The sequence below is a fragment of the Phyllobates terribilis genome, unplaced genomic scaffold (assembly GCF_046119375.1).
Source record: "Phyllobates terribilis strain yellow unplaced genomic scaffold, ASM4611937v1 Scaffold_3__8_contigs__length_932513732, whole genome shotgun sequence".
Classification (NCBI taxonomy): domain Eukaryota; kingdom Metazoa; phylum Chordata; class Amphibia; order Anura; family Dendrobatidae; genus Phyllobates; species Phyllobates terribilis.
The window spans coordinates 352,713,277-352,738,175 of record NW_027362763.1 but is presented as its reverse complement, the minus strand read 5'-3'; the positions used below and the strand labels follow the sequence as shown (position 1 = coordinate 352,738,175).

General features: G+C 40.7%; 1 protein-coding gene across 4 annotated transcripts in view; it reads left to right on the top strand.

Annotated features, from left to right (window-relative positions):
- The window catches only part of DIS3L2 (DIS3 like 3'-5' exoribonuclease 2), a 366,019-nt gene that overhangs the window by 250,548 nt on the left and 90,572 nt on the right, over positions 1-24,899 (top strand). For all 4 annotated transcript variants that reach the window (XM_073675255.1, XM_073675258.1, XM_073675259.1 and 1 more), the window contains 2 exons: positions 3,598-3,705; positions 4,245-4,478. In XM_073675255.1, coding sequence (XP_073531356.1) covers positions 3,598-3,705; positions 4,245-4,478 — 342 coding nt within the window. The remainder of the gene's footprint in view (positions 1-3,597; positions 3,706-4,244; positions 4,479-24,899) is intronic.

Sequence of the window (24,899 nt, the reverse complement as noted above, 5' to 3'; positions counted from 1 at the left end):
TCTGTATAACCCCGCACACACCACTGATTGGCAGATTTCTGTGTACACTGTGCATAGACAGAAATCTGCTGATCTTTTGTACCTGGTGACGGTGCCTTTAATTGTGTCACCATCTCTTTTCCCATATACGTGTGATTAGCTCATTGACTGATCATTTGTGTTTATTTATGGAATGATCTCCGCTGTAAACTGTATAGCAGGATTACACTAAGGGCTTGGTTAGGTACTTTGACATTGAGTAACACTTGATGGGGTAATTCCCTACCTGTGAAGATACATTATCTGGTTTCAGTTTTACTGTAATCCTCGCTCACCCAGGAGCCTTTTTATTAAGTATTGGATCATCTTACTTCCTATCTATAGTTAGTGTAAAGGTGCACGTCCTCTGTCGGAGCATGTGTTGCATTACCTAATGCTGTAATTCCAAGAACACTCATGACTGCCTTAAGTCACAATTTCAACATTGCAAAAGCTTTATAAAGGTTGAAATCTTTCTGTACACTCAATCACCAAATGCTTGTAGAATTTCTGTGCAATGGTTTTGTTGCTAGTTTTGGCCAGTAACAAACATGCGTTTACAACATTTATCTAAAGATATGTTGTTCACTAAAATAATTTGGTCAGGAGATTAGGCTTGGATTGTCACCCTAAATCCTAATAAAAATGTCTAGCATTCTGCAGAGCATCAATATACACTTTTTTTTTTTTTTTTTTTTTTTTTTTTTAGATTTTATGCATTGAATGAACATGAGCTCAAAAAATGTTTTGCAGGGGTTTTCCCACCTTTTTGGGCATATCTTGGACCTTGAGACATGCCATAAATGCATAGTGGATGAGGGTTCCAACAACAAGACACTTATCTGACTTGTATAGTGGTCCCTGATGCATGCATGCTGCTGACACTGGAGATGTGGGACCCTCCTCTACTATGTGGCATATCCTGTGGGTAATAACCTAAATGAACAAGATGTCCTCTTTCAATGGGAATTCCCACGTCACCAAGTCAAAAGTGGCATTTTTGTCACTTGTTTTGTATCCTGATGCTCTCCTGAGTTTTTTTTTTTTTATCTACCATATGGTTTGAAATATGGGTCTTTTTACTTAAAGGGAACCTGTCAGCAGCATTTTACTAAGTAAAGTACAAACAGGGCCATATTGGCGCTGTCATAGTGATTAAAATGATACCTCATGTGAAGAAATCTGTTTTGTAGATTTTTTAAATCATTGTTTGAAGTTTCCTTGTATTCATACCTTCGTGCGTCGGGGTGGGCCTGTGGGTAGGGTCTGTGTCTGGGTGTCTCTTCTTCAAAATTTCACACCAGCGCCGTCCTGACCACGAGTGGCGCTTGGAAGTCTTCAGGAAATTGGCGGCTGCGCATGCGTAGATTGCTCAGTGCCACTGTCACCATTTTACTGAACCCCATCATCAGATTCATTTGCGTAAGCACTGCCCGCTGTGCAAAATTTTAAATGAGAAAAAGACACCCAGACAAGGCAGAGGGGATGGAACAAAGCTGAAAACCCTACCCACAGTGAAATGCTGCTGACAGGTCTCTTTGCTGCTAATTGTTTAGGTCTTTACCAAGGGGGCATTGTTGATGGGGTTTTCTGGGACCATGTCTTTAGGTTGCTCAACATACTTACCCTGTGAGCAATGTCCACTTGGGAAAAACCTTAAAAATGACCACTAAATAAGAAGGGCCAGAACTCTGGAAGCATATGGTGGGTTTATAAACGGGAAGCTAAATTCTCAAATGAGCAGTGAGAATAAAATAAAAACACAGGCCACTTGAGCTGCCGACAGGTCTTCTTTAAATCTTTGCAAAGAAAAGTGTCTTGCTGAGCAATGCTTCTGTACTGACTTTGAAACTTAAAGGGGTCTTCCCATTTCCAAGATCCTTTCCTAATATTTGGTGGTGTAATAGTAATATCATCAAATACCTCCAATTAGAAATGTAGTACAGTTTTTCTGATTCTCTATGTTGCTTACCCTATGTGCAGGGCATTGCAGTAGCTTAAGTATCGCTGGTTATGATCACTCATATAGTGACAGTTTAGTTATTGGTTATAAACATGGATACCCAAGCTACTGCAATGCCCTGCATATAGGGTAAGTGACATAGCGAATCAGAAGAACTATGCTACATTTCTAATTGGAGGTATTTGATGGTATTTCTTTTATTACACCACTTAGAATAGGTTCTTGGAGATAAGAATATCCCTTTAATTCAAAACCTACAAGTCGTAGGATGCATATGTAGCACCCTGAGGATTCGGCTGCTACAGGGGTATTGCACCTCAACCCAGAGGTGTGATATTCCACTCCCGGGTAAGGAAGGAGTGTGGAACTGAGCTCGGTAGGCTGCATGCACTACACACATCCCATTTCCGAGGAGCAGACCGACGGTACTCCCACTTAGAAATGTGCAGGTACGACCGAGTCTGTTCCTGGCTGGAGTGGGAGGGGGGTGGTACATCCCAAGTAGTGTAGGGGCAGATAGGGGGAGCAGCCTGGGTAAAGATAGGAGCTCATTGGGTGCTGGTCACCTGAGCTCACACATAGAGGGTGTATATAAGGTGGGCACCTACTAAGAACAGGGTCAGTTGCAGAGAGAAAGTCAGCGAGCGGAGGAGAAGAGAGACCCAGAGTGAGAGAGGAGAGAGAGAGACCCAGAGGGGGAAACAGAAGAAAAGGACTCCAAGAACCCAAATTAAATCCCCGGGTGAAGAGTCGGCACAGGGTACCGGAACCCAAGCTGGTGGGGGGCAAAAACACACCCCAGCCAGAGACCGGAGACCGTGGGCAGCGTTTGCCACGGTCACCCACCACATCCACCACGAAGGCATACCACGTGGAGGGTCAGGGAACCCGAGGCCAAGGGTCTCCCAACAGAAGGCCCGAGGGAGCTGGACCTGGGTGGATCAATAGTGGGGACGGCCAGAGAAAGGACAGAAGGAGAGCTCAGGGTCACGCTCCGGACTTATTTGGGGGTTGGCTGGATCCAGAACCTGGTGGACGCAGCACGGCTCGGGAGGTCACTCGAAGCTGGAGTGACCAGAACATCAGCAGTGAGTAAACATCCTAAACTGCATAACCCGACTCTGTCTCTGATTGCCGTCTACACTGCATCACCACAACTCCCATCCTCTGCACCTGATCCCCCTGAGGCTATACCCCTCCCGTTGGGGGTTATCCTATCAAGCTGCACCAACACCACCAGCCTCAGCGGACCCTGCTGCAGCGGCGGCCACAGTGACCGCAATACAACGGGTGGCGTAGTCGACATTAAGAACTTATTAACATCTGTAGGACTGCCACATACAACTGAGTTTGACACCCTGGGCACGGACCGGGTCACAGCCACTCGGAAGACTACAACTCCCATCTGATCCGGCTCCGGATATTCCCCCTAAAGAATATGGCCCAGGGGGCGCGTCACATACACATTTTAGCAATTATTTTGTCTTTTGACAGACTTTACATTTTATAATGATACTCCATATTTTAGTTTCTGTATTTCTATTCAGCTAACTTTACAAAACATGCCATGTACTCCCGTTACTCAATTGTCTGAATATTTTGTGTGTGTTTTGCAGGTCATACCGATGTTGCCCAGATTACTTTGTGAAGAGCTTTGCAGCTTAAATCCAATGGCAGACAGGCTGACTTTTTCTGTCATCTGGAAAATCACTCCACAGGGGATAGTAAGTGTTGCTCATACTTTATTCTTTAATATTTTTAAATTAAGTGTAAGACTTGATCACTATGACACTGTTTCATTCACTTTCAGCAGTTATGTTGATTTAATGGGTAGAATATTGCTTTGCTTTCGATTGAGGGATAATGGACTATAGGGATAAACCTGCTCACAAACCTACCCAGTCCTGCCCATCAATCTTAAATATAGTTTATAATAATAAATTATTTTATGCTTTGCTTCAAGTTTAATCCGGTCTATTTTCTGATTACTCAGATTTTTCAGTGTCATACGCTTTAGGTTAATATTGACCATTGTAAGAATGTCTTGTGAATTAGTTGTGTAACTTTTACATTGTAGCTATATGTTTGCACACAGTATTTCAGTCTGGACAGTGCTATGAGTTTATAGTTTTGTAGATTCTAGAGCCATTTTCCGGAAATACAAACCAATAAAAAAAACTATCGTAAACTCCAATGGGTGTACTGTTCTAATCCTATTTATTAATGACCTAATTGAGCTGCATTTTCTTGGGCCACACTTTAGATCCTTGAAGAGTGGTTTGGTCGTAGTGTGATCTGCTCTTGTGTGAAGCTGAGCTATGACCACGCACAGAGCATGATTGAGCGTCCAGACCGCCTCCCGGATGTGCAGGAGCTGCCCCCAGTGTCTGCAGACCGTACAGTTGAAGAGATTCAGCAGGCAGTTCTCAACCTGCATCGTATTGCAAAAAATTTACGTGGACAGCGATTTAAAGATGGCGCTTTAAGACTGGACCAGGTAAAAATTTACGTTTCTTTGCATAATATATATTTGTTTAATGTATAAAATTTTGATATTCAATCATTGTGTAGTAAAAATTCATTACCACTTTTGTTTTCAGGGCACCAATGATTTAATTTGGGGTAGAACTTTGGCCCCAATTCATGAAGCCGTTTTCGCTAGCTTTCTCGTGTAAAAGACTGCTTGATGTCGCAACATTTTTGAGCAAATTAGTAGTCAATGTCATCACTGATTATTATTTTTTTTTTTTATGTTTATCCCAACTGTCTACCCCAACTTCTTGAAAAGTCAGCAAATCTTAGCCAGGAGTGGTGTGGTCAAACACGGGCAACAAATGTATCATGGTTTATGTGAATGTACTTCAGTCTTTGACAAGAGTATGTTTCTTGCAGATAATAGATGCTAATATTTGCACCAAAGTCATTGAGATGTGCTTGTCTCTTAAGGGAACCTGACAGTGGATATGTACTGCCCAAACCACGGGCAGCATGAATCAGACACTGGCTGTATGATTTTAGCCATATATGTTTTACACTGAAACGCTGCGTCTCATAGAAAAAACATTTAAAAGCTTCACGGGTGTCAGGATGAAAAGTCAGGTCTCTACCTCCGTGCATGTGTAGAGAGACACCTGTCAGTCATTATCGGACAAGGAGACGCCACCTTTTTGACGAGTCACCGGCTTGGACCCCGGTGACTTTTAATCCCTTACTGGCCTGGGGGCATATTAGTGTGCCCCAGACCATCACCCCCGGTTCAGCATGGGCTACAGTGCTGAGCCCTCACTGAACCGGGCACATGTCAGCTGATTCTTACAGCAGACCTCAGTGGTTGTCTTGGAAAGATTACTATGATCGCCACCTAATGGTCGGCGCTCATAGTACAAGAGCATTTCTGCTACATAGAGGTGATGTAGCAGAGGTGATCAGACAGTTGCTGCTTCTAGTCTCCTATGTAGACTATAGAAGCATGCAAAAAGTATAAAAAAAAGTTTTTAAAAATATTAAAATATAAAAGTTTAATTCACCCCCGTTTTGCCCCATTCAAAATAAAATAATAAAAAATAAACCCCACATACACATATTTGGTATCACTGCGTTCAGAATCACCCGATCTATCAATATAAGAAAAGAATTAATCCGATCAGTAAACGGCGTAACGAGGAAAAATTACTAACGCCAGAATTACATTTTTTTTGGTCGCCACAACATTGCAATAAAATGGAATAAGGGCGATCAAAACATTGGATCTACCCCAAATTGGAGACGCTATGAGTCTCAGAAAATGGCGCCTTTTTTTATTTTTTATAAACAAACTTTGGATTTTTTTTTCACCACTTAAATAAAAAAGAACCTATACGTGTTTGGTGTCTACGAACTCATAATGACCTGGAGAATAATAATGGCAGGTCAGTTTTAGCATCCAGTGAACGTGGAAAGAGAAAAAAAAAAAAAAAAAAAAAAACTGTGGAATTTAATTTTTTGTGCAGTTTCACCACACTTGGATTTTTTTTCCTGTTTTCCAGTAAAACTAGTAATGGTGTTTAAAAATACAACTCGTCCCGCAAAAAATAAGCCCTCACACGGCCATATTGACCAAAAAATAAAGGCGCTATGGCCCTGGGAACAAGGGGAGCAAAAAACGGAAAATGCAAAAAACTGTAAATCTCAAGGCCCCGCATCGTTTCTGACCTGCATACAGCTAGTGTCTGATACTTGCTGATACATTACTGATTCCTTTCAGCTTCCTTTCTAACGAAGAGTGGCGTAACTTGAATCTTGATGCCTGATGCCCCTAATTCTTGCAAGCCTTTAATAGTTATGGTCTTTTTATATTGACCAAATAAGCTTTTTGGGCCCGGGTGCGATTGCAACCTATGCACCTAATATAATTATGACCATGCTAACAAATATCCCTTAACCGAAACAATCTATGACAGCGTCATTTAAGGTACACAGTACGGGTGGGGAGGGCATCATTACAGGCTCCCATTGGCCCCATTTCTTATTGCAGTTTAGAGAGAAAGCGATCATTTTTTTTTTTTTTACATAAAACTACCGGCAGATTAAAATCCTCTTTTTTTCCTCTTAGAAGTACATAAAAAAAAATTATTCCACATGTCGACCTTTTGCAAAAGTACCATTTTCCCAAATATTTTTTTTTATGCTTTAAAATGTTATTAAACTTTAAACCAACAGATAAATGTTGAGGAGAGAAAGGCCTTGTTCACCAATGTGAGGATTTTGGTCTTCTCTTCAGATGACCATGTTATTGGAAAGTCTTTCCCTTTTTGATCAGAAGGGGATGAACCTTTAAGGTGGGCCTGGGAGTTTTTGATAAGTCATGGACAGTGTGTCTCCCCTGGGATCCTCAGATGTACAAAAGAATTCAAAGGAGGTGAAGAGGTGAAGGGATGTGGGGTTTGTATAAAGGTGGGAGCGATTGTAGGAAGTGTTATTGATGAAGTTTGTAGACCAGGTAGGAGTGGAGGATTGGTGAGGCCTTAGTCGAGTAATCTTTGCGCGCCCACTAAGAAATACTTGATTTGATGTTTTCCTTGGTATAACCACATGTTGAATGTGCCTCTTGAGTTTCCTGGTTGGAAAATGGGGTTTCCCCCCAAAAAATTTAAGGCATAGGGATGAGTGGCAGTGAATTAAAAAAAAAGGAAAAGGGTCAGTTTTAAAGTTAGTCCTATAGTGGGACAAGCAAGTAGATTTGTTAGCAGTGTCTGCAGCCATGGCAAATATGGTATGGCAGTGAAGGATTGTTCTAGTTATACCCATCATTTTTGTGTTCATTGCCTACACAAGTCTACTACGGGGCCACAATTTGGTATTTATAGGGATCTAAAAGAGTTATTAATACCTCTTGTGGCTTTTTACCTTTAGACAGTTGAGCAAGGCTGTTAATTGCAGTATATAAAATTATTTAGCCCGCATAGTAAATGCCATAAACCAAAACAATAGACAAGCCAGAATTGCCTTTTTTTTATTGTAGCACCTCTGTAAATAAGTGCAATACAATTATTATTTTCTCAAATAAAATACTTTGTGTCACTGTGAATTTCTTTTTCTTTTAACCACTCTTCACCACAGTTTAATTTTATTTTTTTTCTGTATTTTATGATAAAATGAATAGGGTCATTCAAAACTACATCTCATAATGCAGACATAAACCCTTACAGGGCTGTGTCGACAGAAAAATAATATAATGACTAGGGAAGAGAGAGGAAAAAATGAAAGCAAAAAAACTGGCTGCGTTGGACAATATCCACCGTGCAGAAAAAGTAACTAAAACTAGTAAAATGAATCTAAATTCCAAACCAGCTATTCATTAAAGACCAATTCCGTTCTACATTACATTTCTAATCTCCACCTTAGCTGCCCTAAAAGAGATTTGCTGTTACAATGGAGGTCTACCGATGAGTTCCGCTTTTTGGGAGAATTAAAAAAAATAAATGAAAAATAACCTCAGTGTGAACACACTCGTATAAAGGTAATGTGGTTTGAGATTTGATATGGAAGTCTTTGGCAAAATGTAACCTTACTGCTTAATTCCCCTTTACGAAACAAAATTAACAAAGATGAAATTAAGAGGTTTTTTTCTTCTTTTTTTTTTTTTTTCTTAAATTGCAACTTTTTTGTTCCCATAGAGAGAGATACCCATGGAGGTTGTTCATTATAGAAGCCAGTTTGTATTTGTAGGTTTGTGTTTTTATATATAAAGTGTGCGTGTATGATTGTTTCTTTAATGAAACCATATGTACCGTATTTTTCGGACTATAAGACGCACTTTTTTCCTCAAATTTTGGAGAAAAGTGGGGGGTGCGTCTTATAGTCTAATACTATCTCCCTGTATATACTGTGGGTCTGCATGGTAGGCGGTCTGGGGGAGCAGCTTTGCGTGGTTGAATAATTCGCCCTCTTGAACCTCCTCTTGCATAGTGACAGCTGTGCAATCTCAGTGATGGGTTTATCACTGGCTTTCAGCAGCACATCTACACAAGTCTACGTTTTCTGCAAGTTCTGCCATTCTGTGCTCTGCAATTATATATCCAGTCTGTAACTTAGGAGGTAGCGTTAAAGGGAACTGGCGGTCATGTTGAAAAAAATTGTATCTGATCTACAATCAGGATATTATCGAGCAGGAGGATCTAATCAGATTGATAGACATTGTTGTGGAAAAAGTTGCAGTAAAACTTATATGTATACAAACACCAGGCACTTCAATCAAAATAAAAGTTCAGTGGGTGGTTCTGTTCAATGATTGGCAGGTTTCCCTATATGATTGTGCATACAAAAATAGCTGACACCCCCTGGGCAGGCGAGTGACAGCCCACTAGACTTGTGTACATTCAAACACCACGGCCTCAACAAACTACACATTGTACTGAATTATTTCCAACAAACCTATATATTGTTCCTATTAGTTTCTCCTTTTCTTTACAATGCAGGCCACGGATCACACTGCATGTACAGTGTAACAGGTTCCCTTTTAAGTGGTTTTAAGATGAATAGCAAAGCAAAAAAATAAGAATTCTGAAATGGAAACCTTTAAAAATGATTTCTAGATCATGTTCCCCTGTATTTAATTATGGTTAGTACATTGTCTTCCATATTGCTTACACTGGATCAGGATATTAGTCATATAATGCATTAAAACATACATAAGTAAAACAGTCAAAAAGTGCACCATAATAGATGAAATGCAGTTTACATCACTTTTCTTGTCACCATTCATGTTACTTACATTCACTTTGAATGCTTCTAATACAAATGAGGTAGAAAGTCACTGCAGAAAATGACCAAGTGGTCAATCTAGTCTAACATTTTGTGTATTTAGGTGTCAAGTGTATACATTTAAAATGGATGACTTGCATAATACGTAATGCTGTCCCCATCTTATACAGTCCTGAACATTGAAAAAGAAAGTCTGAGAATTATGGAAATCACAAGATCGATAAACCTGTTAAGGATATTCAAATAATGAAAATATGGAAACTCCTAATCCTGGGAGTAGGATCAGTATTGCATTCCTTTGTGACGCCCCATTCACTGACGTCTCGCCATTTCTGTCTATCATGGTGCAGAGCACGACTGCAGTGGAGGCAAGAATAGAAGTTTATAATCATCAGTGATGAGTCCTGCTTTTGTCTTGGATGAAATAACCGGAGATTGGTCTGTAGAAAACTTCAAGAGGGAACATCACACTGGTCCTACCACCAGGATTTTGGTGTGAGATGGCATAATGTAATGATTTGGTCATGGAACCTAATGTACGGCCATTTCTCTGAAGTGTCCCTGGAGTTGTTTTTCAACACAACAACATCGGGCACCATCTTGGTCATGCTCTAGTGTGCAGTTTGCACTGCTTAGACATACTGCCATGGCCTGCATTGTCAATGGACTTTTCTCCCGTCAAGCACATCTGGGAGGTCATCAACTGCAAATGCAAAGAGAGCTGCCAGCAGGAGATCTTGATGATTTGATTGCCTAAGTGCATTCAGTGTGGCCGGTGTACACAGGACCATAAACTGTGTGGGAGGCGAGGGGACAGTGCAGCCAATATCCTTGAATGCACCAGTACAGAAGGAAAATTGAAGGGCACTCTGCATCCCTTTAAAGCTGCCCATAGACATTAGATGGCTGTCAAGCAAATAATGCTTTGACCGATCGTTAAACTGACAGCCATCTCCGCCAATTCTCCCATACACGAGCGCTTTCTTGATTGACATACATATTAGAAGTTGGCCAAATCCTCAGCATTAAGCTGTAATGTGAGGAACCCATAGACCATTAAATGGTTGACCAACTCTTCCCCGTTGATTTCGGTGGAGTGAAGCATCCATCATTTCAACCATAAAACCTGCATTTGTTTGTTTCTTTCCTGATACAACTACATCTTCATTTACATTCAATTTACAAAATAGATCTTCAACATTGAATGCTTCATTTTCAAAGTTGCAGAATGGTCCTGTGCTAAAGTTTCCAGCGCATGAAGTTAATTTCAATACTTTATAGTCATAAGTTTACATGTATGACGTTAATCACAGCGCACATCCTGGGAAGGGTCTAACAAGCAGTAGTTTAATGAGTTCTTTAGAGGTAGGGCTAATTCAACTGTCTCGATGACTGGCAGAAGGGGTTTGATGGCATTATTACTCTGATATCATCCACATTACATTGACATTCCTTGAAGTTTGTGTAGCATTTGGTCTTACAAGTATCTAGAATAGAACACTCCCAGTTATCTCATGAAGTGAACAGTAACTCTTTGATGGGGTAATTATATTGTTATGGGTCATTTACATCTATGAAGGGTCTTTACATACAATACATGATTTTGCATGTGCATTTCTAAATGCTGAAAGAATGTGTTGAAAGGATTGTCTATACATGTTTAAGGCTTGCTGTTAAATTATATTTTCCTTATCGAATATTTGATTGGATTGCGATCACTTCTCATTACTTTAATTGCCCAAAAAGAAATCCACACATTAGTTTAAAGCTTGTCCAGCTGGCATGTTCCACGATTCACCCATACATAGGGGCCCCATCGGCTGAGCGGAGCGTTCCGATGTTCTCCGAGAGCCAGACTCCTCTGCAAGCGGCTTATCAACAATGACCGCATGAGTTGTGGGAGAGTTTGGAGACCCCCATAGGCATGCGAGTTTGACCAACTTTAGTCTAAAGTGTATGGAAGCCTTTGGGTAGGGTTCAGAAGGCAGCATTTTCTGTCTGTGTGCTCAACCAACGGAACATTGATCCAAAATAACCACTGATCAAAAACCAAATTATTTGTGTTCCTGCGCACACAATTTTTTTTTACACGGACCCACAGACTGTGGGGAATAAAATGCAGACTGCACTAATCTGCTCCGATCTGTGGACCAAACTAGTGCACATGAATAACGGGCAGCTCCTACACTTGTCTGCAGCTGCTGATGTGACCTGCCTGAATTGTAGTACAGCTGTCTGAGCCCGGCCTTCAGTATAAGGATCTATCTAGCGGTGAGTGCACCGCCAAGATGTACACACTTCATATGAATTGCAGTGTCTTTTAACTGAATTAATAGAAATATGGTGTAAATTGATTGCTTATTGTTAATGACCACATGGTTGTACGAGCGACTTACATTTCATTTGATTTTCAAAAGTCCAGTTTTAACTTTCATAGATTGGCTGCATTGTGCTGACATATTGGCTGAATTCTGGGAGTATTATCTAAAACGAACACTTTTTTTTATTATTTCAAATAAGACAGTTCGGCATTCATTATTACACTGATTTTCTTATAGTTATAGGGGTTGTCCACTACTTGGATAACCCTTTTTATTAAATGCTGTATTTAAAAGAAATAAAAGAAAAAAAATTATATATTCCCTTCTCACACCCTTCCAAAAATGTTTGTACCGCTGCTCACTTGGCACTGTTATGTCGCATGACGCTGAAGCCCCTTAGTAGCCACTAATTGTCTGCAGTGCTCCCTTGATAAAACAATGTCACTCGAGCGTTGGAAGACCTGGCGCTTTCATCTTTGGAATGGTGCTGGAGTGGAAGGTAAGTTTTTGGTTTTATTTGTGGAACTGCATAATTTAAAAAGTAGCTTAGCCCAGTAGTGGACCGCATCATTAAAGTGTTTTTTTATTTTTTTTGTTTTCTACAACTGATTCTTTACTCCATCTATTATATGGTTCATTGCCCACAACTAAAATATTCCTGGAAAATTCTGAAGATTTGCCACTATTGTTTCCTCCTAGTTAGGGATTAGCCGTTTTTTTGTGACTATCCACCTGCTTTTAAATGTCTGAAATGCAAAACTCTCTACACATAGGAACACTGCTTGTTTACGTTTTCCTTTATCACGATAGATATAGATATATAGACACAGAGACAGTGTATCTATCCTATCACTGATTTCTAATAAATCAGTGATAGTAATCTGTAGTAATAATGATCGGATAGATTACTATCCGATCACTATTTCTAATAAGTTGATGGATGTAGCCTTAGATTGTAGAATGGATGGAAGCCTCAAACTAATCTTTTTAAATTCTCCATAAATTTAACACCTTTCTTCAGCAATGTCCTATTAACAGGGTCTTATAATATGTCATAGATTTATTAATGAAGATCTCACTGCTTAAGTCTAATCTTGGTTAGCCACTGACTAAAGTCTAATTTGCATATCAATTAAAACGCTGATTTCTCTCTAATGGACTAGCCATGTAAAGGTACTGTCAAACTTGTCTTTGAAAAAGCTACATGCTCTTATAAAGTTTAACCCCTTCATGGCATATCATGTACATTTACGTCATATGTCATGTCCGGGACTTTGATGTGGGCTTGGCATGCATCTTTCCCGGCAGATGATGGCTGAATTAATCAGCCATCATGTGTCTTTAACAGCTGTGGTCTCCTCCCATGGCTGTTAACCTGTTATATGCTGCTGTCAATCTTAGACTGTGGCATTTAACACACGCCAGCAGGGGAGTGGGTCATTCCACGTGCCCATTGGCGTTCCTGTGACAAATTTTATTGCCAGGTCAGTTTAGTCATGTGGTTTTAATTCCCACCAAAAATTATGAAATTGCACTTTTTTTTTTTGCAATTTTAACGCACTTGGAATTTTTTCCCCGCTTTCCAGTGCATCACATGATGAATTGAACATCATTCAAAAGTATAACTCGTCCCGCAAAAATCAAGCCCTCGTATGGGTATGTGGCCAGAAAAATAAAAAAAAGTTATGGCTCTTGAAAGAAGGGAAGGAAAAACAGAAATTGCCCGGGGGTTAAGAGGTGGTATCCGGCTGACAGATTCCCTTTAAAATGCCGAAACTCCATTGGATCTGCCACACCATCATGAACAGTGGAAAAGATCTGAAAACCAATGGTTGTCGTGGTCTGAGAGTGAATGTATGTACAAATATAAAATGGTTATGAAGCAAATAGCGAAAAAATAACTTCCGCTAATATATTACATCTGCAAACATTGCAAAGTGTTTTTAATAGACTTTTCCCATATTCCGTGTTCAATAAATATTTTACTGCAGAAAGTGGAATTATGCAGCCCCTCTGTAAAAATCAGAAGATTCTAAAGAATCGTTAAGACTAAAAAGTCTTGAATGCGAAAATCTTTGTTTACTTGGACTTAAAGAGAACCTGTTACCAGGTCAGTCCTACCCCAGTTTTTATTCAGATTTTTTTTTCTTTGAATCCCGAATATGGTTTCAGAAATACGGACCTCTTTTTATTAAATGCTAATTTTGATGGTCTTTACATAGGGGAGTTGCATACAGGGTAACAATGCACAGCAGCCAAAAGACACCTCTCCAGAGAATGTGAGAAATGCCTCCTTGGTAAAGACCATACAAGTTTGTACGAACTAAAAAGTCCCACAAGCAAATCTCTTTGAAGCTGTATGGCTCCCCTAAAGGGGAGCAGGTTTTCTTTTAAGTTAGCCATAAAGTCTAGTGTCAATGTTGCCCTGCCTTTTCGTAACGTTTGTGTTCTACGGCATTGAATGGGTTACGAATTGTGACTGGCAGATGAGATAAGCAGGCATTGTAACTCCTGCCTGCAGGATAAAATGACTTCCTTACTTAACTTGCCCTCCAATGATCAGCTATTATTTTTCACGCCTTACTAATTTTAGCTTAAAAGCCTTGTAAAAAAAATACAGCAAAATGTTACCAAATGTTAATGAAAACAAATGCCAAGCCCTATTTCCTTTGCTTGTCAAGTGACAAGACACCAGACAGAAGAGCAGCCCCATGCAAGAACAAACAGAGCAGGTTATGACAGAGTTGAGTAAAACATTTCGTACCATGTGTTTATATGCAGTTTATGGATTCCAGAATTGTACATGTAAGAGGAAAGCAAAGGAGAGCAGACTATCTCCATGTGTACGCAGGTTAGATAGTCAAAGATCACCAGTCATATTTGCTGGATGCTAATTTCTTTTAAGACATGTACTTTGCTGTTAAATATTTGCCTCGACTACAGTTGGAAGTAGTCGGTGCCGACAGGTCCAATACAATGCGACCGTTGGAAAGAGTAATGTCATGTACCAGCTTTCGATGACACTGTAGGGCATGGAGTCAGGGTTCAGATATCTTTGTCCACAATGCAGAAAGCACAAGGTCCTTTCAATGTACTTTTTTGTTAAACTAAATAGTTTACAGTATTTTTACTTCTATGAAAGTTTTTGTTCATTTGTGTTCCTAAAACACTTTTATAGTTCACATGCCTTTAAATACTCCTTATTTATGTTGCTCCAATGCATACGAAGTAAAAAGACAGTTTTGCAAAAAGTATTGGTTAAAATTCTGCAGCCATATCCGATGCAAACTTAATTGTCACTTTTTACAGACCTACAAACCATCCCTTAGAGGTAGAGGGCTGCACGAGGCTCAGTGGTTAGGGGTAGAGGGCTGCACGAAGCTCAGTGGTTAGGGGTAGAGGGCTGCACGAGGCTCAGTGGTTTAGGGGTAGAGGGCTGCACGAGGCTCAGTGGTTTAGGGGTAGAGGGCTGCACGAGGCTCAGTGGTTAGGGGTAGAGGGCTGCACGAGGCTCAGTGGTTTAGGGGTAGAGGGCTGCACGAGGCTCAGTGGTTTAGGGGTAGAGGGCTGCACGAGGCTCAGTGGTTAGGGGTAGAGGGCTGCATGAGGCTCAGTGGTTAGCAGTATTACTTCACAGTGCTTGAGGTTCTGGGTTAAAATCCGAACAAGGACAGCATCAGCATGGAGATTCTGTGCTCCCCATGTTTGCATCGACTTCCTTCACGGTCTCTGCTTTCCTCCCACACTCCAAAGTCCTACTGATGGGGAATTTTAGTTGTGACTGCCTACCTATCAGTCCAGTGATACTGATGCAAATTACATTATACATTAAAGGGAACCTGTCATTAAGCGTTATGGTGCACCCTACAGCTCTGCGGCACCCTTCCCTGGTCAATTGACGGGTCATTTTCTCTAGTTCCCTGGCCACTGACCTGTCAATCAACCAAGGGAGGGTGCTACTAGATCGGGAATTCAGAGGACGAGTTGTAAAATATTTTTTTTCTATTGCTTCTGAAATATTAAAGTGGAAATGTCACAAAACATAGTCTTCTAGTTTAAAAATGTAAAAGAAATCTACCTTTTTTATGATACATCTTTTAAAATACAATGGCTACATTTTTGGGAAAACCCATTGTCACATTCCTCATACAGTACTGTGTAACCAAAACAAAAATTTATCACTTACAAAATTTGTAACCAATGCATGTATGCCACAGTTTTATGGATCTGTTTGAGATCCTTTGTGAATGATAAAAAAAAAAAAAAAAAGTGACCATTAGAACTTTTATTTTTATTTCTCTGAATACTTTGAAAACCGTCTCAAATTGCACTTATTGGAAATACTAATATAACCCACCAACACAAAAGTACAGTGTAAAACTAAAGTTAATGTTATGTTTTCATAAAAATGTAGTTTTAAATGAATCATGATCGGATGAATGGTGATGCAGATTAAATGTTCTTATATTATTCACTCTTTAGTGAATGCCTTTAATAACTAAATTTGCCAATACCTTTTTGGTAATCCTTGGTTATGAAGTTGTTTAGCACATTTGGTACTGAGTTTTGAGCCCTACTAGTTTGGCCTAAAATAAAAATATTATTCATAAGCAAAATATAGTGGGTAAATTAAATAGAAACACATGTAATAAAACAGAGCAGGAAAAGTAAGCATCCACTAGATGAAGCAGCGACTCAAGAAGAAGTCATTATTATGGGGACTTCCCCAATGTATTTCAGGGTAGTTGAACAGAAACCTGTAGTTCAAGCAAACGTCGCCGACGTCAGCGGTCGCGTGACCAGTCACATGACTAAATGATGTCATGGCCGGTCCTTTTAGACCATCGCGAGCTGCCGGCAAGCCAGGACGGATCGGATAAGGTCACCGGGGGCCATCAGAAGGTAAGAAGAATATATATATTTTTTTTACCATTCTTTTATAGTTACACTATATAAATCCATGCCGGTTGCATGGATTTATATAGTGTGACCAAGTTATCATGCACTTTCCAAGTGATGCTAAAATGGCTTGGAAAGCGCTTGACAATTCGCATGCGGAAATGCATGTGAAGAACGCTTCACTTCCGCTTGTCCCTGGCAGGAAAAACGCATGTACCATCCGCATGTACCATCCGCATGTACCATCCGCATGTACCATCCGCATGTACAATCCGCATGTACAATCCGCATGTACAATCCGCATGTACAATCCGCATGTACAATCCGCATGCATTTTTTCTGCCAGGCAGATGTAGAAACGCTCAGGAAAAATCCGGAGCATTTCTGCATCGTGGGCACATAGCCTAAGTATTTGATGCACTTCCGATTTTGCAAGTTCTCCCACCTACAAAGAATGGAGAGGTCTGTAATTTTTACAGTAAGTACTGTGAGAGACCATCTCTAAAAAGAAAAACCAGAAAATCACATTGTATGATTTTTACATAATTTGCATTTTATTGCATGAAATAAGTATTTGATACAATAGAAAAACAGAACTTAAAGGGGTTGTCCACTACTTATTATCCCCTCCCCAATGTATCCCCCCGGGGCCCATAAGTGTTTTTGTAAATGCCTTCTGTTGCAGTTACTGCCTGCGAGCAGCGCTATCGGTGGCCGCTCACAGGCATCACGTGACCCCCGGCTGCAGCCGGCGCTTACATCCGCTGATGTCACGACAAGTCCAGGCTGCAGCCGATGGTCCCTCTTCCGCGTTTCACGGTGGCTGCTGGGTTGTGGGCGGGGTTATCCTCGCACGTCATACCCAGCATCCACTGCACGCTCTCCCTCTCCCCATTCATCGAGAAAGCACGCGGTGGATGCTGGGTGTGACTCGTGGGGAAACCCAGCCCACAACCCAGCAGCCACCGCAGGGACCCCAGCGCTGAGTCAGGACTCGCTAGTCGTGACGTCAGCACGGGGTCACGTGATGCCTGTGAGCGGCCAGGGATAGCACCTCTCACAGGCAGAACCTGCAACAGAAGGCATTTACAAATATACTTATGGACCCCGGGGGGATACATTGGGGGGGATAATAAAAAAGTTGTAGCCAACTTCTTTAATATTTGGTACAGAAACCTTAGTTTGCAATTACAGAGGTCAAATGTTTCCTGTAGTTCTTGACCAAGTTTGCACACCCACAACAGGGATTTTGGCCCTCTCCTCCATACAGATCTTCTCCAGATCTTTCAGGTTTTGGGGCTGTCGCTGGGCAGCATTTGAGCTTCAGCTCCCTTCGAAGATTTTATATTGGGACCATGTTTGGAGACTGGCTAGGTCACTCCAGGACCTTGAAATGCTTCTTACGGAGCGACTTCTTAGTTGCCCTGGTTGTGTGTTTGGGGTCAGTGTCATGCTGGAAAATCCAGCCACAACCCATCTTCAATGCTCTTACTGTGGGAAGGAGGTTGTTGGCCAAAATTTTGCGATACATGACCCCATCCATCCTCCTTTTAATACGATGCAGTCGTCCTGTCCCCTTTGCAGAAAAGCACCCCCAAAGTATGATGTTTCACGGTTGGGACTGTGTTCTTGGGATTGTACTCCTCCTCCTTCCTCCAAACACGGCGACTGGAGTTGATGCCAAAAAGTTCTATTTTGGTCTCCTCTGACCACATGAATTTCTCCCATGCCTCCTCTGGATCATCCAGATGGTCATTGGTGACCTTCAAACAAGCCTGGACATGTGCTGGTGTGCAGGGGGGACCTTCCGTAACCTGCAGTAGTTTAATCCATGACGGCGTAGTGTTACCAACAGTAATGTTTGAGATTGTGGTCCCACCTCTTCTCAGGTCATTGACCAGGTCCTCCCCTGTAGTTCTGGGCTGATTCCTGACCTTTCTCAGAATCATCCTTACCCCACGAGGCAAGATCTTGCATGCAGCCCCAGACCATGGAAGATTGACAGTCATCTTGTGTTTCTTCCATTTTCTAATAATTGTGCCAACAGTTGTTGCCTTCTCACCAAGCTGCTTGCCTATTGTCCTGTAGCCCATCCCAGCCTTGTGCAGGTCTACAATTTTGTCCTTAGACAGATCTTTGGTCTTGGCCATGGTGGAGAGGTTGGGGTGGAGTGTGATTGTGTGGAAAGGTGCATTTTATACAGGTAACGAGTTGAAACAAGTGCAATTAATAAAGGTAATGAGTGTAGAGTAGGAGGGCTTCCTAAAGAAAAACTAACAGGTCTGTGAGAGGCAGAATTCTTGCTGGTTGGTAGGTGATCAAATACTTAGTTCATGCAACAAAATGCAGTTTTATTATTTAAAAATCATACAATATGATTTTCTGATTTTTATTTTGAGATTCTGTCTCACAGTTGACATGTCTGTCATTTTTATTGTAGGTACGTCTCCATTCTTTGTAGGTGCGAAAACTTGCAAAATCAGCAGTATATCAAATACTTATTTTCCCCACTGTGTATAAGATCCACCATTATGTAGAAAATGTTTCTATTAAAGGGGTTGTCCGGTCAAAAGTGATAAGTTTGCAGTCACTCTGTATGACTGTGGACTTACGAATCCCCCCAAGCACACGCACCGTGCGCTGCGAGAATTCGCCGGTTTCAGACCCGGGACCGGATGGTATGTATGAGTTATACATACCCCCAGCCAGTGAACATGGCCTCGCTCTCCGTGCACTTGTATATAGCGAGGCCGCGCCGTCTGCGTCGATACACGGGGCATGGTCTTGCTCAATACAAGTGTATGGATCGAGTCCACTCCCACTGGCCGGGGGTATGTATAACTTCTACATACCCTCCTTTCCCGGGTCTGAAACCGGCAAAATACCTGCAGCGCACAGTGCGTGCACTGGGGGGGGGATTCATAAGTCTGCAGTCACACAGGGAGACTGCAGACTTGTCACTTTTGACTGGACAACCCCTTTAAGGTTTTATCTTTAAAATCTGTGATCAGTAAAATTATATGGGTCGAGTTGTGAACCTGACCCCTCTGAAGTGTTCCTGATGCTGCCTGTAGGTCCACTCCTCTGCCTGCCATTGCAATCTAGTGTACGCATGTAATATTGAGTTTGTTTTAAGTCATAATCTTTAATTTGCACTGGGAATTGTACATTATTTTTTATTCTAGAGTATGTTGAAATTTTTCAAGCAAAGAGTTATGAATTTGTATATACAGAGTCCTATGCTGTACATATTACATTTATTTACATGCACAGTCCAGAATGTCACTTAGTGGTATGCCAGAGTGCTGTGAGGAATGTACCTTAATTCCGTTTCTAAGGAATGAGTTTATCCTTTCTTTACAATATGGGATACAATTTTTGGGGCTTTAAAAATCTGACCATTTTTTTTTTTTAAATGATTTATTTACATTTATTGCAGATTTCTTAAGTCCGCTCAGCTCCAAAGTAATGGGAACTAATCAAAAACTATTCTTCCTCAAAAACTGATCTGGGAGATAAAATTTGGTGCTATAGGTGATTAAAAAATGTTTTTACTTCATAATTTGACTCTTTCATGTATGAGATCATTCTACGATTGCTGAAACCAGAGTTGTAGATTTTTATTTTTTTTTTGGGCAATTTTTACTTTTTATACAAGATTATTCAAGCTCAAAGTAGAACTTTAGTAGGGACAGGTCTAATACGGTGTTTTGCACTTATAGGTGTATGTGAAAGGCGTACTTGCAACTGTGTGGACAGTTTTTAAAAACATACAAACACTATGCAAGTGCACTCTGCAATTATTGCAGTTAGTGGCCTCCCCTGGGGCCGTGTAGCCTTATCCACCTAGCTTTCCCAGATGGGATTAAATTATCGCTAAATTGGATCCTGCCTCTTCATTAATTTGAGTACTGGCTTGCCTCAGAGAGCGGTGAGTTGATAGAGTCCATCCTATGAGGTAACCTTGTCATTACTGGCTGGTTTATACACTTTGGATCAAAAAATATTGAAGGGACTCTCCACTGCCAAACAAGCCCTGCTTAATCAATTCAGAAACCCAATTAAAATAAAGTGTATACTCTCGATCCACAACGTCTCCGTTCCAGCAATGCCAGTGCCACTGTTACCAGAAGGTGACATGATATTGTGTATCGTGCCCACTGCAATGGACAGTCCTTGTTTGGCTGCAGCCGTTACTATTTTATTAAAGCTGTTTTAGCTGCAGCCAAACAGTGGCCTCTTATTGGCTGCAGCAGACACATTATGCAAAAAATGTCAGGTCCCCCTCCAGGAGTAGCGGCGCCCACATCTCTGGAACGGCACCTCTACGGGAGGTGAGTGCACTCTATTTTTGTTTTAATTGGGGTCCAAGCCCTGTAAGTACCTTTTTTTTAAGTACCTTCATGATATTTTTTGTATAGCACTAGTGGAATTTATGTATTTAAGGATTACTTTGTGACCAGCAATTTTTATATGAAGGTTTCCCTATTTGTTCACACACCAGCACAACCTTTTTTAAATTTACGATGTTGGAACACGCATACAATTTTTTTAAATTAATCTTTTATTAAAGTTCTATATTATTCACGTGTGTTCTTTCTTCATTCATGTCTTCATTATCTTTGTTCTGCACTTTATCGTTTTTTTTTTTTTGTTCTATACCAGTGCTTTTGGAACCAATTACTTCATTTTCCGTTAAGTTTGTTACATACAAAAACAAATAAACATATCGGCATTCATCTGTTGCTTCTTATTGGGGTTCAGTTCTGTTGCCCTCAATTTTGATGACATAAGTGTTGTATGCTTGTTGAAAGATGTCAGAATCTGCTAATCTGGTCTTCTAAGGCAGTTTGAGCATAGCCGTAGACAGCTCTGATAGCTTTTAAATTAGTACTTTTTTACTTTGTGATATGCTGTAAATCTTTGATAGTGGGAGTGCCTCTTTAACTAGTCTGTTTTTTAAGCATTAAATGTGTGTATATATGCATGTAATGTAGTGTGAGTATGTTAATATACTCACCTACCACTGCTTTCTCCAGTGTCCAGCGCTGTTCTTCTGCTCTTCTCAGTGACGTCACCACAATTCCAAGTCGCCAGCTGACTTTGTGCTATGCATGAGCCAGAAGTTTCTTTTACAATGAAAGCCTATGGAGCCTCGTTCTGACTTTCCATAGGTTTACATTGTAAAAGTCACTGTCGGGTCATGCAGAGCGCAGCATGACCCGGAGAGTCTACAGAGCAGTCACGTCAGAGAAGAAGAGGAGCCGAACAGCGCTGGACACTGGTATGGGGGAGCAGCGGTAGGTGAGTATATTATTGCACTCAGACTACATTACATGCATATAATGAATTAAACACTTAGTGGGAGTGATTCTTTACCGAACTACATTCTCACATTGGTAATGTTTTCTGGGATATCTTTTAATGTATAATATTAAATATGGTTCACATGAATATATAAAGGACACAAGCTTACACATACTTTACTGCCTCTTCATCAGGCATCAAATGTAGCCCATATACAAGGCAACTAAATGCCTCTGTTTACCATACTTTTATTCTCTGAAAATGACCTTTGGACTATAAAACTTTTGAAAAAATGGTAAATTTTTCATGCCCGCATAATGTGCTTAGAAATGTTCTCGATTTAGCTGCTTTAGCAGAGTAACTGCCTTTTCATTTGCAATTGAAAGCTAATCTAATGGCACGCACAATCCATCATTTCTGAGTGATGTCATGCCACCTCGGCTCGGTCACATGTGTGATCCATCCTCATCTGGGTAAATCTCATGACAGGTAAAGATGAAAAGAATTTTGTTATACTTTTAGAAATAAAAGTGTAATATATTAACGGAGCGGGCATTTGTGGATTCTCCAGCTTTTAAGATGAAATGTGTTTAATTTAAGAGCGTTTACGTTTAACTTCCTTGCGCTTGTTGAAAAGCTTATTCTCATGCAGGTAGATTAACGCCGTGTGCTTTATGCGGTGTCTGGCACCTCTCAACTAAAGAGACGTCAAATAAACATATTGTCACTTTACCATACTTGCTAGCTTTATCATAGTCAGCGTTCATGAAAATCCAGGGTGATACATACTACTTGGTATCCAATGCATGTGCCACACATTCTGCTAATGATGAAAACTGGCAGAAAACAGAATTGTTGGGTGGGCCACAAAGAACCTTTTTTTTTAGTTCACTGAATTCAGGTATCTGCCTAGTGTTAACCTTGTGGTTAATTGTAGTGCTAGATTTGTTTTTGTGGTTCCTATATATGGTGGATAGAACATAACCATTTATGGTATCAAGGCTAAGTTCACACTTGTGTGTTTCAGCGTTTTTAAAGAGAAAAAAAGTATTGTGCTGTGTCCGGTACACTGACTCTCTACACAGCAGACACGAAGTGACGTCATCACATCTGCTGTCTCACTCGCTCATTGATGGAAAAAGAAGCTGGCAGCTCTGTCCTACACCAATGCATTCAAGACTGTCTGCATCTTGAGATATGGATAGCCGTGCCAGAAGGCTGCGGCAGACTGGTGGCAGGCGAGGGGCATAGTGCGACCTGTGGGCCACTTCTTTTTTTTTTTTTTATCCCTTCATCTGTTTCGGTCCACGAGCTGGACTAGAGCAGATGGAGGGCCGATTGTGACCTGAGGGCCGCACTTTGCCCAGTTCTGTCCTATTCTGATCCCTGTTTGCAGCTCAGAATCAGCCATTCAAGTCTATAAGAATCCATGAAACCTGGATGAAATTGCTTCCAATTTGCTTGCATTTTTCATCCATGCTCAGTATCTTTTTACTTGGTGATAAAATAAATTTTAATAAAAACGTGATCTTCCAGCGGTATCTTTACTGACCGAAGGTCTTCATCAACAAGCCAATAAAAAACTCCCCAAGAAAACAGATGTGAAAAAAAAACGGATGCAACACAAATGCCATAATGAGGCAAAATTGATGGTACGTGAGAGAACTGTTTATCCTGGATAGTAACATACACAAATGTCTAAATGTAGCCTAAAGCCTTATTTTGTGGGTTGTAATGCAGATTACCTGTGGGTCATTATGTAATCTATGTATAATCTGGATTTAAAAAAATAAAAAAAAGCACAAAATAAACTCTCCTTTCTTGCTGCTTACTGGATGTACAGTATGTGTGGAGACCGGCATGGAAACACTGCTAGGAGTGAGAAAGTGGCAGAAGAGAGGGTGAATATTGTTAGCAAAATTGTCAGCTGCAAGATTAATATTGCCCAGTATTATATGTCCCATTTAAAGGAGTTATCCACTACTGAACAATCCCTTTTTAACAGCTAGTGTCCCAAATAAATAAAAAAAAAAAGACATATGCTTGCCTCCCAGACTGGATTTGCTGACCCAATGATGGTGCAGTGTCTCCCAGCAGTCAATGTGATATGTCATGTGGCCGCTGCAGTCAATCAGTGGTTGTTAATCTACTGCAGCCTTCACTATTCCATCAGAGCGGATATTTGCTCTGATGAGAATACTGAAAAGCTGACACTGATTAGCAGCAGCGGTCACATGACATGTCACTTGTCCAGTGGGAGACTCTGCGCCAACATTAGGGAACTGCAACGGCCTGGGAAGCAAGTATATGTTTAGTTTTAGCTGTTAAAAAGGGATAACTTCAGTGCATAACCCCCTTTAAGCATTTTCAGTTTAAGCAAACAAAATGGCCACTATATTAAATCTTCGTTAATATCAAAATATGACAAAAAATACCAAAAATCGGGATGAGTACAGTTCTTGATGTATTAAAAACATGCTTTTATTAATCAATCTAAAATTCACGATAATAAGATAAGACTTGAACATCAAGTGCACAGAAGGTAATTTTCAAAAAAAAGTCCAGAACAACAAAGAATGTAGGCTCCATAGCGAAAGTGTTATGTAAGCAAACAGCTTGACGTCAGTATAATACAGCGTACAGAGTAGTAATGGACCTCCAATGAATATCCGCAGTGCACCATATAATACAGGTATAATAGACTTAAAGAATAAAGAGAGATTAAAGTAATATTACTGCAGAATCCCTAAAGTGCAGGCAACCCCCCTCTTCAGATACACCTTTTTGTGTTCATCATCCACTCATGCAGCACTGAAGTGTCGAACACAAAATACCCTCATGCCCATTTTTGACTCCCACGTTTAGTTTTAAGGGGTTAAAGAAAACCTTGTTCATAGAATCATAGAATGTTAGAGTTGGAAGGGACCTCCTGGGTCATCTGGTCCAACCACCTGCTCAAAGCCGGATTCACTAAATCATCTCAGACAGATGTCCAGCCTCTGTTTGAAGACGTCCATTGAAGGGGAACTCGCCACCTCTCGTGGCAGCCTGTTCCACTCATTGATCACCCTACAAAAAGTTTTTTCTAATATCTAATCTGTGTCTCCTCCCATTCAGTTTCATCCCATTGCTTCTAGTCTTTCCTTGTG